A 15,549-nucleotide genomic window follows, 5' to 3' on the forward strand; every position below is an offset into this window, starting at 1 on the left:
TCTTTGTTTTGCTGATCGTGAGACGCCAATGATACTTGGTGTTTGAATTGCATCGATACCATAAGAAATATTAACAAATATTTACCAATATCCATGACAATTTATCTGGTCAGTCGAAAGTTTCTTGGAATTTCAGAAAATGATTCCATGTATTTTATGAAAAGTCATATAAAGATTTTGTACTATAATTCATAGTATAAAACCGTAGTGGATACAAATTGAATAATTAATACTGAAGAGAAAGGATCTAAAAAAAACTGTACTCTCTAATAAAAGCTTGGAAAATGATACCTATTGGTAATGATGAATAAAGTACCAATCTGTAACAATTTTGAGCCTCCAAACATTAATTAAAAATCGTAATATTTGTCCAGCTTGATTCTAACTTATTTGTGCCCCTTCTATAATGTTTACTTTAATTTTATCGATTAATTTCACAGTCCACTTGTGCCAAGTCATTATATACAAAAAATTGATAATTCCTAGAACCTAATATTTCCGTTGCACTATGTAATTTTGGTTCTATGCAAAGTGTATTTCGATGTAGCCACGCTACCTTTTGATAGGTTTCTACAGAGTGACATAAACTTTACGTAACAAGATCAACTATAATAGTTTGGAAAATAGCTGACGCGAAATTGGAATTTTTACGTAAAACGTATTTATCGCGTGTTCGTGGAATTTAAAAAGCAACGTAAAAAATTTAAACTCTAAAATTTGATATCGATAATGGATAATCCCAACAGAGAAATCCAATAACTTGCGAACAATCTGGCAACGAGAGACCAATAGTATTTACTACGATCCTTTAACATTTTGAAACAAATCCTTCTTCTCTCGTCCCCGAACTTTTGCTCTATGAGTCACGCGCGTATTTGTCATAGGGGAATTACACGCTAAAACATTGAGCGGGTCCACAGGAGAATGCTTGAACCTTTGCCAGGCCCGCTAAGTTCATCGATAAACATTTCTCGTTTGCGAATACGCGTCCCCCCGTCTACCATTTCGAAGTTCGAGCGAATTATTATCGGAAGAAAATTATTGAGCGATGCTATGCATACCTCATCGGACATTCCTTTGAGTTTCAGCTTCGTTGCGTCGCCGCGAGAGAATCTAAATAAAACCGAACGAATTTATGGACATTCGGAAACGCGTTTAATGACCGGCGCGCAACTTGCAACTAAATAGCCGTTTAGCTGATCAAGTCACCGGCAATATTTTCCCTGTAACTGAATAGTTGCTCGCCGCCCTCTCTAAATTAAAATTACTTCCTCTTCTTAGAAGCTGCTTTCTCCAACAATAATTTACTTCGATTCGAAAGCTCAACCAGCATTCTAACGCCTAATTTGTCAAATGCAAAAGTAACATAACACACCTATTTTAATTGCTATTATAGTCAACAGGTACTATACAGGGTGTTCGGCCACCTCTAGCAAAAATTTTAATGAGCGATAGTAGAGGCCAAAATAAGACGAAAATCAAGAATACCAATTTGTTGATGGAAGCTTCGTTAAAAAGTTATTAACGTTTAAAGTGCCGCCCTTACTGAATTTTTTTCTCGAAAATGCGCAAGATTTCGGGGGTATGTCTATTCACCAAAAATGACTATTGTGGCGGCCAAGGCACCACATACGCCTTAGCCGTTCGAAGCCGCTACAATGTATGGTTGCACACGAGACGATGGTTGCACACGAGACGATGGTTGCACACGAGACGACCAGAGCCGCGTGAGCCGAAAAGCCGTTGTCGTCGTCTCTGACCGTCTTTTGTTTTTGAAGGCCTCTTGGTACGGTGGCGATGATCGTACCAGAGAGTCGAGCGTAACCCGCACCACGAGTCACGTCGTTGTACGACAGCAACAATAAAATTGTGCGGAACGGAACAGAGCGGAGTCATTATCTTCCCGATCCCACATTGGTGACCCCGACGTGATCTCGCCGCGCAAGTAAAGTTTTTTTTAAGAAAATTTGGACATTTTTTGTATACGGACAATATTAGTTAGTGTAGAGAAATAAGTGTATAGTGTTAAGGACATAAGAAAAGGACACGGTCTGACAAATAGTAAGCGCGGTGTGTGTGTGCGGTGAAACTATTTTTTTTTGTGACTAAGACTGGTAAAATGACTGACCCTAACGTTAACGCAGGGACATCCGCGGGTGTGCCGTTGGCAGTTGATCGCGTCGCTGTACGGATACCCGAGTTTTGTCCGGGAGACCCGGAGATGTGGTTTTCAATGGTAGAGAGAAGTTTTGAGGTATCCAATGTAACGTCGGAGACCACGAAATTCGGGTACATTCTCGGCGCGTTAAGTGCGCGACACGCCGCGGAAGTAAGAGACATTATCATGAATCCCCCGGCCGCGGATCCGTACACGACGCTAAAAAATGAGTTCATTCGCCGGCTTAGTGCGTCGCAGGAACAGAAAACGCGGCGGTTATTGGAACACGAGGAAATCGGGGACAGAAAACCGTCTCAATTTCTTCGTCACCTGCGCGGATTGGCCGGTACGGCTTTTTCGGACGGTGTATTGCGGACGCTTTGGATGGGCCGACTACCTGCTAATATGCAGGTGATTTTAGCCACGCAGCGGGACACCCCGCTGGATAAGGTGGCAGAGTTGGCAGACGCTGTTGCGGATACGATGACACCGCGGGTACACGTCACGGAGGCCGCGATTACGGGCGTATCTGCATCCTGCCAAATACCCCCGCCGGGCCCGAGCATCGAGGCCATGTTAAACATTAAGATGTCGCAATTGGCTCTTTCCTTGAGGCAGGAAATTTCTGCCATCCGTGAATCCTTGGTGGACCAGGGGCAATCTTCCCGTCGCAGGTGGACCCACCGAAATCATCCAAACTCGCGCTACCGCAGACGATCTCTATCGCGATCGCGAGAGCGGCCCGCGGGAGGACAAATGGACCATCAAGGGAAATGCTGGTACCATTGGCGGTTCGGTCCGGCCGCGCAGAGGTGCGTTGCACCGTGCAATTGGAACGCCACGGATCAGGGAAACGACCTGGGGAGTCGTTGATGGCGGCCAGCGACACAAATCCAGCATCACGCCGCCTCTTCATCTTAGACAACAGCTCGAAGACGGAATTTTTAGTGGATACCGGGGCCGATTTGTGCGTTTTTCCGCGCCGCCTGCTAGGCGGATTGCGAGAAAGATCGGAGTACCAGCTGGCGGCGGCGAATGGGAGTGTAATTAACACCTACGGGACAGTGTCGTTAAACCTGCACCTCGGCCTACGACGGGATTTCGTGTGGCGATTCGTGGTTGCGGATGTTACAAAACCCATAATCGGGGTAGACTTTCTCGATCACTTCGATCTTATGGTGGACATCCGCAATCGTCGCCTCGTCGATCGGACCACGTCGTTAACGGTCCGCGGAACACGAGCCGAGGATGAAACGCCGTCGGTGAAGACAGTAGCAGGGACTACCGTTTACCACCAGCTCCTGATGCAGATGCCGGAACTTACACGGCCTAGCGGCACCCCGATGAGGACTACGCACCAAACGGTGCATTACATCGAGACAACCCCTGGACCACCCGTTTCCAGCAAGCCGCGGCGGCTTGCACCGGACCGGCTCAGGGCTGCCCAGAAGGAGTTCGACGCGATGGTGAAGATGGGCATCGCTTGTCCTTCGAAGAGCGCGTGGTCAGCACCCCTTCATATGGTTCCGAAGAAGGGCGAAGAAGCTTGGAGGCCTTGCGGTGACTATAGAGCGTTAAACGCACGGACAATTCCCGACCGATACCCCGTGCGTCACATTGAGGATTTTGCGCAACAACTGAGTGGCAAAAAGGTATTTTCCACAATAGATCTCGTCCGAGCTTATAATCAGATTCCGGTTGCGTCGGAAGACGTCGGAAAAACGGCCATTACAACGCCGTTCGGGCTTTTTGAATTCCCGTACATGTCGTTCGGGTTACGAAATGCCGCGCAAACATTTCAGCGCTTTATCGACGAAATTTTACGCGGTTTCGATTTTTGTTACGCGTATATAGACGACATTTTGGTCGCCTCAGAATCCCAAGCCGATCACCTGCGCCATTTAGAATTATTATTTAAACGATTAAAAGATTATGGCATTGTTGTTAATCCGAATAAATGCACGTTCGGACAGGAAGAAGTTAAATTTCTAGGCTATCGGGTAAATGAAAGCGGCACTCAACCTTTGCCCGGCAAGGTACAAGCCATAAAGTCATTTCCCCTTCCGAAAAACGCGAAGGATTTGAGGCAGTACTTGGGAATGCTTAATTTTTACCGCCGTTTTATCCCAGATGCCGCTCGCTTTCAAGCACCCTTGAACGACCTTCTAGCCGGCAATTTAAAGGGCAAGACCTCGATAGCCTGGACTTCGGAAGCGCGTCAGGCTTTCGAAAATACCAAAAATAGTTTAGCAAACGCAACCCTGCTTTCTCATCCTGCGGTCAACGCTCCATTGTCGGTTACCTGCGATGCTTCTGATTACACCGTAGGAGCTGTTTTACATCAGTGCGTCGGCAACGAACGACAACCATTAGCATTCTTTTCTAAGAAATTAGGATCTGCCGAAAAGAAGTATTCAGCTTACGACCGGGAACTACTTTCTATCTATTTAGCAATAAAACATTTCAAACATATGCTCGAAGGCAGACATTTCACGATTTTTACAGACCATAAACCCATAACTTTCGCTTTCAAACAGAAATTAGATAAATGCTCTCCTCGACAATTCCGATACCTAGATTACATTGCGCAATTCTCTACAGATATTCAACATATTTCCGGTAAAGACAACGTCGTTGCCGATGCACTGTCCAGAGTGGAAACGGTTAACCACTCGATTAATTTCGAAGAATTGGCAAAATCGCAAGCCCAGGATGAGGAGTTGCAGCGGTTGTTGAATAGCGAATCTAGCCTGCAATTACGCAAAGTCTCGTTGCCTGGCACGTCTTCCGAAATTTTTTGCGATATTTCGACTAAGAATGTAAGACCTTATGTCACCCCTCCTTTCCGACGTGCAGTTTTTAATATGTTACATGTATTATCACATCCAGGTATTAACGCGACGATCAAGCTCATAACGCAACGTTATGTTTGGCCGTCGATTAAAAGAGATGTTCGCACGTGGACACGTTGCTGTATACCGTGCCAAAGATCAAAAATTTCCCGTCATGTGACTGCACCATTGGCTACATTTGTTAAACCTTCTGCGCGATTCGAACACATTCATTTAGACATAGTAATTTTACCGGTGTCCGAAGGTTTCAGGTATTGTCTGACCTGTGTAGACAGATATACGCGGTGGCCGGAAGCCTTCCCCATGGTCGATCAGGAGGCCCAAACCGTAGCTCGAACCTTTTATGACGGTTGGGTAGCGCGGTTTGGTGCTCCCGTACGGATTACCACCGATCAGGGTAGGCAGTTCGAATCCAAATTATTTTTTGCGCTGAACAATTTAATTGGATCCACACGCCTTCGCACAACGGCGTATCACCCAGCGGCCAATGGGATGGTAGAGCGTTTTCACCGACAGCTCAAGTCGGCTATAAGGTGCCACGGATCCGACAGGTGGACAGAAATACTTCCGACGGTTCTACTCGGTATTCGTTCCGCCTGGAAAGAAGACCTCGGCGCTACCTCAGCGGAATTAGTTTATGGCGAGCCATTAAGATTACCGGGAGAGTTCTTGTCTTCGCATTCAGCGGAAGGCACAGAAAATGCTTCCGATTTTACTAATAGACTACGCAACCATTTTTCTAAATTGAGTCCCTCTAATGCATCACGCCATTCCGTTAATCGTACATTCGTTTTCAAAGATCTTAGCAGTTCAACACATGTTTTCATCCGAACAGATTCAGCCAAAACTATTTTACAACCCGCTTATGAAGGTCCATACGCCGTAGTGCGCCGAGGCGAAAAAACATTTACAATAAACATTAGAGGTAAGGAAATAAATATATCAATTGAAAGGCTAAAGCCTGCTTATATGCTAGCAGAAAACAGACCGGATCCCGTGAGCATAGAAAATCAGCCGGTCACACAAACAAACGTACCTGACAATGCGCCGGTTATACAGCAACGTGTTACGCGTTCAGGTAGACGCGTACGTTTTCCCGAGCGATTTCAAATTACGCGGTAGTACTTAAGGCTTGCGCATTATTATAATAAGTATCATATACCATTTATTTTTTTCCATCACTTTTATGTACTTTCATGTATTTTTAGGTATTACGTATTATATATTAAACTCCATGTAAATTCCTTTTTTTTTCAACTCTGTTCAAATACTGTAATGTAAATCTTAGTTAGGATAACGTATTTTATATAATAGAGTAAATGGTAGTGGTAATGTAGTCGGTCAATTTTTCGTAATTGTGCCAATTACTGGCAGGGGGGTAGTGTGGCGGCCAAGGCACCACATACGCCTTAGCCGTTCGAAGCCGCTACAATGTATGGTTGCACACGAGACGATGGTTGCACACGAGACGATGGTTGCACACGAGACGACCAGAGCCGCGTGAGCCGAAAAGCCGTTGTCGTCGTCTCTGACCGTCTTTTGTTTTTGAAGGCCTCTTGGTACGGTGGCGATGATCGTACCAGAGAGTCGAGCGTAACCCGCACCACGAGTCACGTCGTTGTACGACAGCAACAATAAAATTGTGCGGAACGGAACAGAGCGGAGTCATTATCTTCCCGATCCCACACTATAATTGAACCCTACAACCGAAAATAATTTTTCCACAACGATTTGCAATTTTTTAATTTTCTCGAATAATTTCACACTTTCTCTATTTTTTTTCTCGAAAGTGGGCAGGATTTCGTGGGTATGTTTAATGACAAAAACTGATTGTAATTGACCCCCGCAACCGAAAATAATTTTTCCACAACGATTTGCAATTTTTTTTCTCCGTTGAAAAATTTCGGCACCTAATTGGATTTTCAGTAAGGAATTTTTTTCTCGAAAGTGCGTACGATTTTGGAGGTATGTGTAATGACAAAAAATGATTGTAATTGATCCCCGCAACCGAAAATAATTTTTTTAGAACGATTTGAAAAATTTTTTTTCGCCGAAAAATTTCAGCACCTACTCGATTTTTTTTCTCGAAAGTAGATAGGATTTCGGAGGTATGTGTATTCACCAAAAATGATTGTAGTTGACCCCCGCAACCGAAAATAATTTTTCCAGAACGATTTGAAATTTTTGAATTTAATTGTTAATAACTTTTTAACGAAGCTTCCATCAACAAATTAGTATTCTTGATTTTCGTCTTATTTTGGCCTCTACTATCGCTCATTAAAATTTTTGCTAGAGGTGGCCGAACACCCTGTATATATACTGGTGATATACCAAATTTTATCAGACAAAGTTGAATAAATAATTTACTTTCTATAGATATAGGTGTCAAAGAGGTTTCAAAGTCATCATTTCATCGAACATAATTATACAGTTTTTACTTTGCATAAACGTAGATCAGATTTGGATAATTTTAATGACCATAATAATTCAATGCCACTCAAGGTCATAGATAATAATAAATGTCTTCAAGTGGGGGCATCGCGCAACAAAAAGGAAGACGGAGAACTATAATTATAGATAATACTACAACCTAAGTACTATCACATTTGTGAAATTATTCATAGATTAAATGTTGGAAACATGAAAATGCAATTTTTCTTTATCTGCGACCTTGAGTGACTATGGTCATTACGTTAAGTTAAATACGAGCAATGTTTTTGCATATTGAAAAATAAATAGTTTGAAAAAAGTAAGTGAAAACCCTAGAACGCTTCAATTTTATGTAATGACATTTCTTATTGCCATTAATAATCCTGAATATTTGATATAATTAAATACTAAATCCTAATGTGGAATTCATCTATCATTTTTATGAATAATTTGCACGAAAGTGTGTGTTTTGAATAGCTGAAAATTAATATTTGTAATCATCCTAGTTGATGACTTACGACAACAAACGTAATGAATTTCATTAATAAATGATTTAAAAGAAAATTTAGTTATTTTTAGAATTATATTATTTTATAGTTGCATATTTATTACTATTTTTTCATTAAATTTTTATTCATTTTCTGTTAGTGTAATATAAGCTAATGAATCCACTAAATCTTTATGCTTTCCATTGCAGTTTTAAAATATGGACTTTCTTTTATGAATTTCTATTCACTATGTTTCTAATCAGTTCATTGTCTGTTAGCATTTTTTATTTTTCGTGTTATTGCTTTTCCCAGTTTTTCAATCGAATAAAATTTCCTTTTTGTTAAGTACGAATACCTAAACCTCTGTCTAACGACACGATGAAAAACTAGTTAGAACATACATTGGAGAAAAATATCAAAATAAGAACGTACAGAAAATAATAACGAAAACCTGGTAAAAATCCTTCCATAAAAATGATTGAAATGAAATTACTTTGAACAGATTTGTTTTCCAATTAATGGTTTTAATGGAAGTTCTACGGGCAACATGTTCCCAACGAAAGTCGCAATTCGTTCCATTTACGCGACTAAATGGTAGCCTCGGTCGTTCGAGGCCGCCGCTAGATCCGATCTTTCGAATCGACTGAAATTGATTTAAACAAACGCGTTAACGAGACAGTGGAAAATTTATGCCGACAGGCAGACCGCGGCCGTATAATTCGTCGGCGAAAATCTCGGCTCGCTTCCGCATAAATCTCGCTCAACATTGTATTATTTAGCCGGCAGCAGGTTCGAGAGAGTCTATCTGGACGTAAATTGGCAGCGCCGGTGCCGCGCGTGAAAAATCGTCAGCGTCGTTAATCATTGCGCCGCGACGTCCGGCTGATTATTATTCCCGCATTAGCTCTGGAAATTGAAGAAAGACCTGGAATTACTCGTGTTGGTACCAAGGACGTTAATGACCGCGGGACACAAGTTATTAGTCCTTTTCCCGTTGTACACCTGGCTCGCCGCTGCCACGCGACACGCTCTCTTGTCAGGTTGCGAGCAACTTCGTTTACCTCGAACATGATACCATCTCCGGTATCCGTGATACGCATCCGGAGGATATGAAAGTACACGCACGAAACAGCGCCGAATCTCTCGGAGAGGACCGCTGAAAGTTCGCGTGTCTTCCAAGGGTGAAAGTTTTTTGGCAGGGAAATCTGCCCGTGGACGCCCCTCGGCCATAAAATTAACAATCAAGATCGTCAACTCGGAAGTTCCGCTATAAATCCTTTCTGAGAATCTAAACAGCAATTTTGGCCATGATAGTCAAAAGTTGAAAGACAATTATTATTCTACAGACTAATATTAGATCGTTCCATATGTTCGTGCCAAGTTTTGTATTACAACTTAAAGCTATGTTTTTAAAATATCATGGAATCTTATGAAGAATAGTCAACTCATAGGTTGACAACTTCTTCCCCTTTCTTTGGCAAAGCTATTCTATCGTTGCTATAAAATTTTCTTGCTTTTTAATAAAATGTAGATCGATGCTGTTCCTTAAAACGTGTTTTTTTTTAATTATTTACCCTCTAATTAGCCTAGAGATTGTTGCATTTGCACCATTTATTATCTCTGGTTATGAAATGATTTGGGGAAGGTTTGGTTTTATTCATGCAGTCAATCTCAAGCATGATCAGGAAAATTTTGTTCCATAACCCAATGTGAATCTCATACTTCGAATATTTGTTTCAAATTTCTATGAATTTTGTTTGTTTTTTGCTGGATTTCAAATTTTATCCTCATCTATTTAAGAATGTAGAACAGCATGAACTTATGGGACGAACTAATACCTAGTAATTTTCACTCAAAAAATACAAAATTAAACATTCAAAATCGTACATAGAAGTATCCCGTATATTTGCACAGTGAAAAACAAATTTAATTTGAAAAATTAATTCAGTATTTCAAGGATGTGTCCTCCATTTTACCAAAGATATTATGAGTCCACGAATGAGAATGAATTAATGTTACGTTGTTTGTAAATAGCAAATAATGTGTTAGGGTGGAATGTGAGACATCTCCTGTTTCCGAAGTTGAGGTATTTTACCGAAAGACATCGGTTTAAAAACCGGAGCTAGATGAAAACCCCGTGAAAGAAGGGCTATTAACGAGTGACACGTGGGCAGGGCGAATCGAATCGTAACGCGAGGCGAGAGTGACTTATTAGAGAGCAGCTTGATGCGTCCGGACATGTTAATACTTATCATAATGGGCCCTTTGTCGCGGCGCCTACCAACAATGCGTTCGTTATTGCACACTCGCTCGGCCGCGCATTCTTGCAGACGCATTTGCGCTGCTAGAAGCTGGTCGTACGGTTCTTACCAATGCCATTAGCGAACCATTGTTTCATACCGCTGTTTATTTGCTCTCCCTCTATTTCGCCACTTGTGCATTGCAAGTGTATTTTCGGACTCTTTGCAACGAATGCCACGAAAGCAATCTGTTGATTTCGTTAACCTTTACTTGAATTTTATTTTATCCTCCAAAAAAGAAATTCTGATTACTTACACTTGCATTAATTATTTAATTCTCGAACTAGTAATAAGCAAAATTATTAGTCTCAATATTAATTCTATTTTGTTCTGAAAAATCTCATTATATTTTTTCTCGTACTCTAATGGGTTTTTACCCGTATAATAAATAAATGAATAAATAAAGTAGCAGTAACTCTATTTCTTTGGCTATAATATCTCAGGTACCGAGACCATGCAAATCCATGATTAAAACATAATAGTACTCGACGAAGAATACTCGAGAATTTTTGCAATCGCCATTAGAATCATCGAGCCAAGTCATTGTGTTTCTTCGTCGGTCCCGGATCGACGAATTGCGAACGAAACGGTTCGCTCGAGGCTGTCGAACAATAAGACCTTCAGATTATACTCTAATATTATGGAGGTACGTAGTCGGTAAAAACGAAACGAAACAGGGAGACCTTTGTTTTCGAGGCCGAGCATATTAGTAAAAATCTCACGTACACCAGACAGCCGTCGAAAACATTCTCAATAGTCCGCTTTTGGTGGTCCATGGACCACCTACCCTCTTTCGAACTGACGATTCTTCTCGTTTAAAAGGATATTGTAAGCTTACACTCGAACCTTTTTTTCCCCCCCTTCCATTCGAAGCTCGCTCACGTTCCTCATAGATCTGCCTAACGGCTGTGCTTTCACCACACGCGATTTTTCTGTGAAAACGAATCGGTCTGCTTGTACCAAGTCACGATAATACTGATTTAATGACTCCATATGAACCTTGCGTGCCTACGTCGTTCGAGAATAATTTACTTCTTAATCAGCAATATGTATTCGTAGTTATGTCAAATTTCTGGCCTAGGTCTTTCTGGAATTCAAGATTATTTTGAGATAAAAAATGAACCTCGTTATTTTGAGAATTTTCTTATTCGATCGAACAATTGTAAAGATATGTTTCTATTCATTTGCCTTAAAATACTGTTTCATTTTATTTGATTTATAAGGTGATGTATAGACAGACAGAAGCCAAAGGCGCCATCTTGTGCAATTATTATAAATTTGTTCGTCTATTAGTGTTTCTTGGCCAAGAAAAATTATACATAATAGTTCTTGATTTGTATAGCAATAATATCTTATTTGTTTACGTTTCGACAATCATTATGTTACGTGACCATAGGGAAACGAAAAATGGTGGGCCGATTGATTCGGTGAAGCGAACCACATGGCCCCAAAGGCGAGAAATACGGTCCCGCTCGAATTTCGTAAACGTTCTTTCAACGACAATCTCTCTTCTCCGATCTGAACGACGCCTGACGATTTACTATGCGTTCGTACCCTAACTGTAACCTTAAATGTTTAAGAATATTATTGAAAATTGAAACTGTTGGAAATAACAAGGACTCACCCTCGTGGAAATCGTTTTCCATTTTAATTATGTATTTTAGAGACCTTTAGTTCCTCTGTGATGCTTTGAAAGATGCAGAGAAATCGTTTAACCATTTGAACAATTTCAAGATCTTATTTAGAAATAGAATTTTATTCGACCATTCTAGATGAAGCTTTTAATTTGTGGATGACGTTGTTTACATTTTTATGAGTTTCTATAATTATTACCATCTTTAAATAAAAATTGAGTGCCTTCTGTACATGCAACAAAAAAGACTGAAAGTAAGAAAAGATGTACGAACGAGCAAAGTTAAATATTTGATAACATTTTGATGTAAAAAGAAAGTATGCTGAAGATCGTTATAAATAAATTTACGAGTTTTGATGCCAATTCTAACAAAAAGAATTCGTAATTTCAATTTAAATGACGTTTCTCTCTTAAAGGACTATAATTTACTCTAATATACATATACTCATATATTGATGATTTTCAAATGTTTTGTTTACTTTGACACATTATTTGAACAAACAATCAATAATGGAGAGAATTAGAGAACCCTTATTATTAAGTTTGGCAATTGAGGCGATACCGTACAAACATACTACGTTCTAAACAATAATATTTCACAAATAAAGGTTAACTCACCCTCGTACATCTGTGCATACTGTGGAAAGCCAGCTGCCCTCAGCCATTTGCAAGCCTCTTGCGCTTCGATCTCTGTAACAAAAGGAGAAACCAATAAAAATACATCATTTCCATTGGAAGAGGCTCAGCAATGCGATTAAACTAATTTCGTAGTTATAAATTGGAATGGTAGACAACATGGCTTGTTCTAGAAATCGATGAGGATGACTCGCGAACAAAATCGAGGAAAAGAGTGGCGAACATTAGCGAAGGACCAATAGCAAAGTCATACTCTTTTAAATTCTGAATTCCATCAAGTCTCAAACGTCTGTAAAACAAAAGCAACTGATCGTCGAAGTAAAAAGTCAATGTTACTCGCTGATTCGTCCCTTTAATGTCAGTTGCAGACCAACTATATCGATAACGATATCCAGTATTCGTCTCGCCCTCGCGATAAACTCGTTTCCAGCCATGGCTGACGAAAAAAAGAGACGATCCACATTTACATGAACAAACATTCCGATCATTAGTGGCCAACGAGTCTGGCAGCGCTGCAAGACGACTCCTTTGGTGAATGAAGGTCTGGGTTAGGTCTGAGCTAGATCGGAAAAAGTGGTTGCCGCGACGAAACGTCGCCCATCATTATACGAACGAGATACTTCGACTGCAACGACAGAGGACGCGAAAAAGTTGCAAGTGCACCGGGCGTGGAATGCAAGAGGGAGACTGAGCGTCGCAGGAACTCGCTAAAAGAGGGTAGAAATTTATTCGCGACGCGGAGGATTCATAATGCGACACGATCGATCTATGAAACTTTTATGAAAATATTCGCGACAGCGTCTGAAGCAATTTCTAGCAGAGCTTTCCAGAAAGTGTCAAAACTTTCAATTATTAACGCAAGAAAGGCTGAACCACGAGCGTTAAAGATTAAAGGTTGGGAGATAGTGGTGACTTAACTCGAGTTCATCTACATTATTTAAAGTTGGTAGTATTGAAAACAAAGAACTTAAGGAATAGAATAGTAAGGGAATGTAAAAGTGTACTATTCCTTTGCATAAAATGGAACTTTGAAAATATTATTAATAATAACAAAAATAAAAATAATGACGGTACACATTCAACCTTTGCTCTCTCACAAGTTCTCGATCTGTCTCCGATTTCTATGCATATACAGTGTCCCATATTGACAAATTATTTTTATCAATTTAATTTCGGAACGTTAAGGTGTATTTTGAACCCTTGACTCCGTGCTTGACGAAATTTACATACCAGCAACGAGCAGGAAGGACCGTCTTCCGCATAGTATCCGTAAACCAGGCGTGTAAAAAGTTCTTGCGGCGCAGTTCATTGGCTGGCGCGCAAAATTCCCACGGGAGATTTGCGGGTCCGGAAAAGAGAACAGGTCTCGAAGCAAGCGAATTTGCAGCAACACGGTCGCTGGAGAAGGAAATACAAAGAGAAAACGGAGGGTTACAAGACGAAAAGAGGAAAGGAGACGGGCATCGAGAAACGAGCGCGTTTCAGCCTTTCAGAGTCGAGCGCAATTTTCTTCGAATAATAGATGATGTATAAAAGCTTTGTAACGATCAAATTCATTCTAATGTACCACATCCACAAAATCTTTAAACTTTAAACGGGCCAAAACGACCTGTTGGCTACTTTGCAAAGATATACAATTTCTGATACTAATACGTTTTATGGTCTCTAACTTTCTGACTTTGTTTCTCTGCATACGTATCGATATAAGATAAATTCTTTAATTGCATTTTATGTTAAACAATATGCCCGTGATCAAAACTGGATCGTTTCATGACGAAAATGGTACAAAGTCAACGACAAACATGACAATAAATCTTTTAGAAAGTGTTAGAGAAGGATACAGTAATGATTCGTAAGATGAACATCGTTCTGGAATTGGCATGCTCATCTTTCGTAGATGTATTCAGGATCAACTCAGGCGTTTTATGATGGAAATGGTTCAAAGTCAACGTCAAAGACGACAATAAGTCTTTTACAAAGTGTGAGAAAAGGATATAGTAATGATTTGTAAGATGAACATCGTTAGAGATGTCATTCGAAACTTATACAAGTTATTTTTTTGCATCATCGTAATTTAAAGGAATATTTAAATAGCTTCTTTAAGGCGAAACAGTCCGTGCAACCGATCATAAGTTGTTTATCTTCTACTCGTTTTTCCATGTTTTTTAATCTTATCTGTAAATTTCGCCCATCTCCGCTTTCAGGGACGCGGCGTTGACCACCCGCCGCGACGAAAAGGAGAATTCATAGCGGCGATATCGACGCGATCGGGCATCTTGGGCGATAAAACGTTGGTAGCTATCACTATCGATATCGCGACGGTGAATTTATCGATTTCCCGAGCAGCGGGAAGCCTCTGCTCGCGGGTTTACACGACCTGCTGGATAGTGGAAGAGAGAGACAGAAAGGTTAACGTCTTTATTTTCCAGAGACGTCGTCGATGTCCGCGTCCGTGGCGCGCGACAGCGCTCGGTAGTCGCATCGATTGCAACCTTTAAAGGTTCCCCGTAGATTAATTATCGTGCCCCCGAACGCGGCGGCGTTTTCGAGGAATGCTGTGAATTCAACTCGCGTCTGTGAAATTCAATGAAGACGTACGAGAAGGAGCTGCTTCCAACGTCGCCCATTCGAGCCTTTCATTCTCAAGGTGTCGATGGAAGCTTATTAATCGACGAAACGAATCGCCTCTGCTTTCGTTAGGCTGATTGGACGGTCCAATTACGGAAGACTAGCCTACTAGCTACACCTGATGTGTTTGGAAACACCTTTAGGCGACTTAACGACGATAGGAACGATAAAATGCTATTTGAGTATCTCTTTTGTTATTATTTCGGTCATTCACTTCCAAGGTAGATGTATCACAGACGTTTTAAATGTATTAAATGTGTGTAGAAGTTATAATCCTTCTTCTGAACGTTTAGACATAATTACTTTGAATCGATATAATTTACTGATTTTTGTGTATTTGTAATGTTTGTATCGATCTATTTGACAAACACCAGCCAAACAACTGTATCAGTAGCAAAATCTAATCCTTTCGCGCCAGATAGGT

General features: G+C 40.8%; 1 protein-coding gene across 4 annotated transcripts in view; it reads right to left on the reverse strand.

Moving 5' to 3' along the window:
* Positions 1-15,549, reverse strand: part of LOC122400368 (rho GTPase-activating protein 7) — a 476,120-nt gene that overhangs the window by 91,975 nt on the left and 368,596 nt on the right. For all 4 annotated transcript variants that reach the window (XM_043401799.1, XM_043401800.1, XM_043401798.1 and 1 more), the window contains one exon: positions 12,480-12,551. In XM_043401799.1, the coding sequence (XP_043257734.1) occupies positions 12,480-12,551 (72 nt within the window). The remainder of the gene's footprint in view (positions 1-12,479; positions 12,552-15,549) is intronic.

The sequence above is a fragment of the Colletes gigas genome, unplaced genomic scaffold (genome assembly GCF_013123115.1).
Source record: "Colletes gigas isolate AHSC1104 unplaced genomic scaffold, ASM1312311v1 Colletes_gigas_Sc00017, whole genome shotgun sequence".
In the NCBI taxonomy this organism is placed as follows: Eukaryota; Metazoa; Arthropoda; class Insecta; order Hymenoptera; family Colletidae; genus Colletes; species Colletes gigas.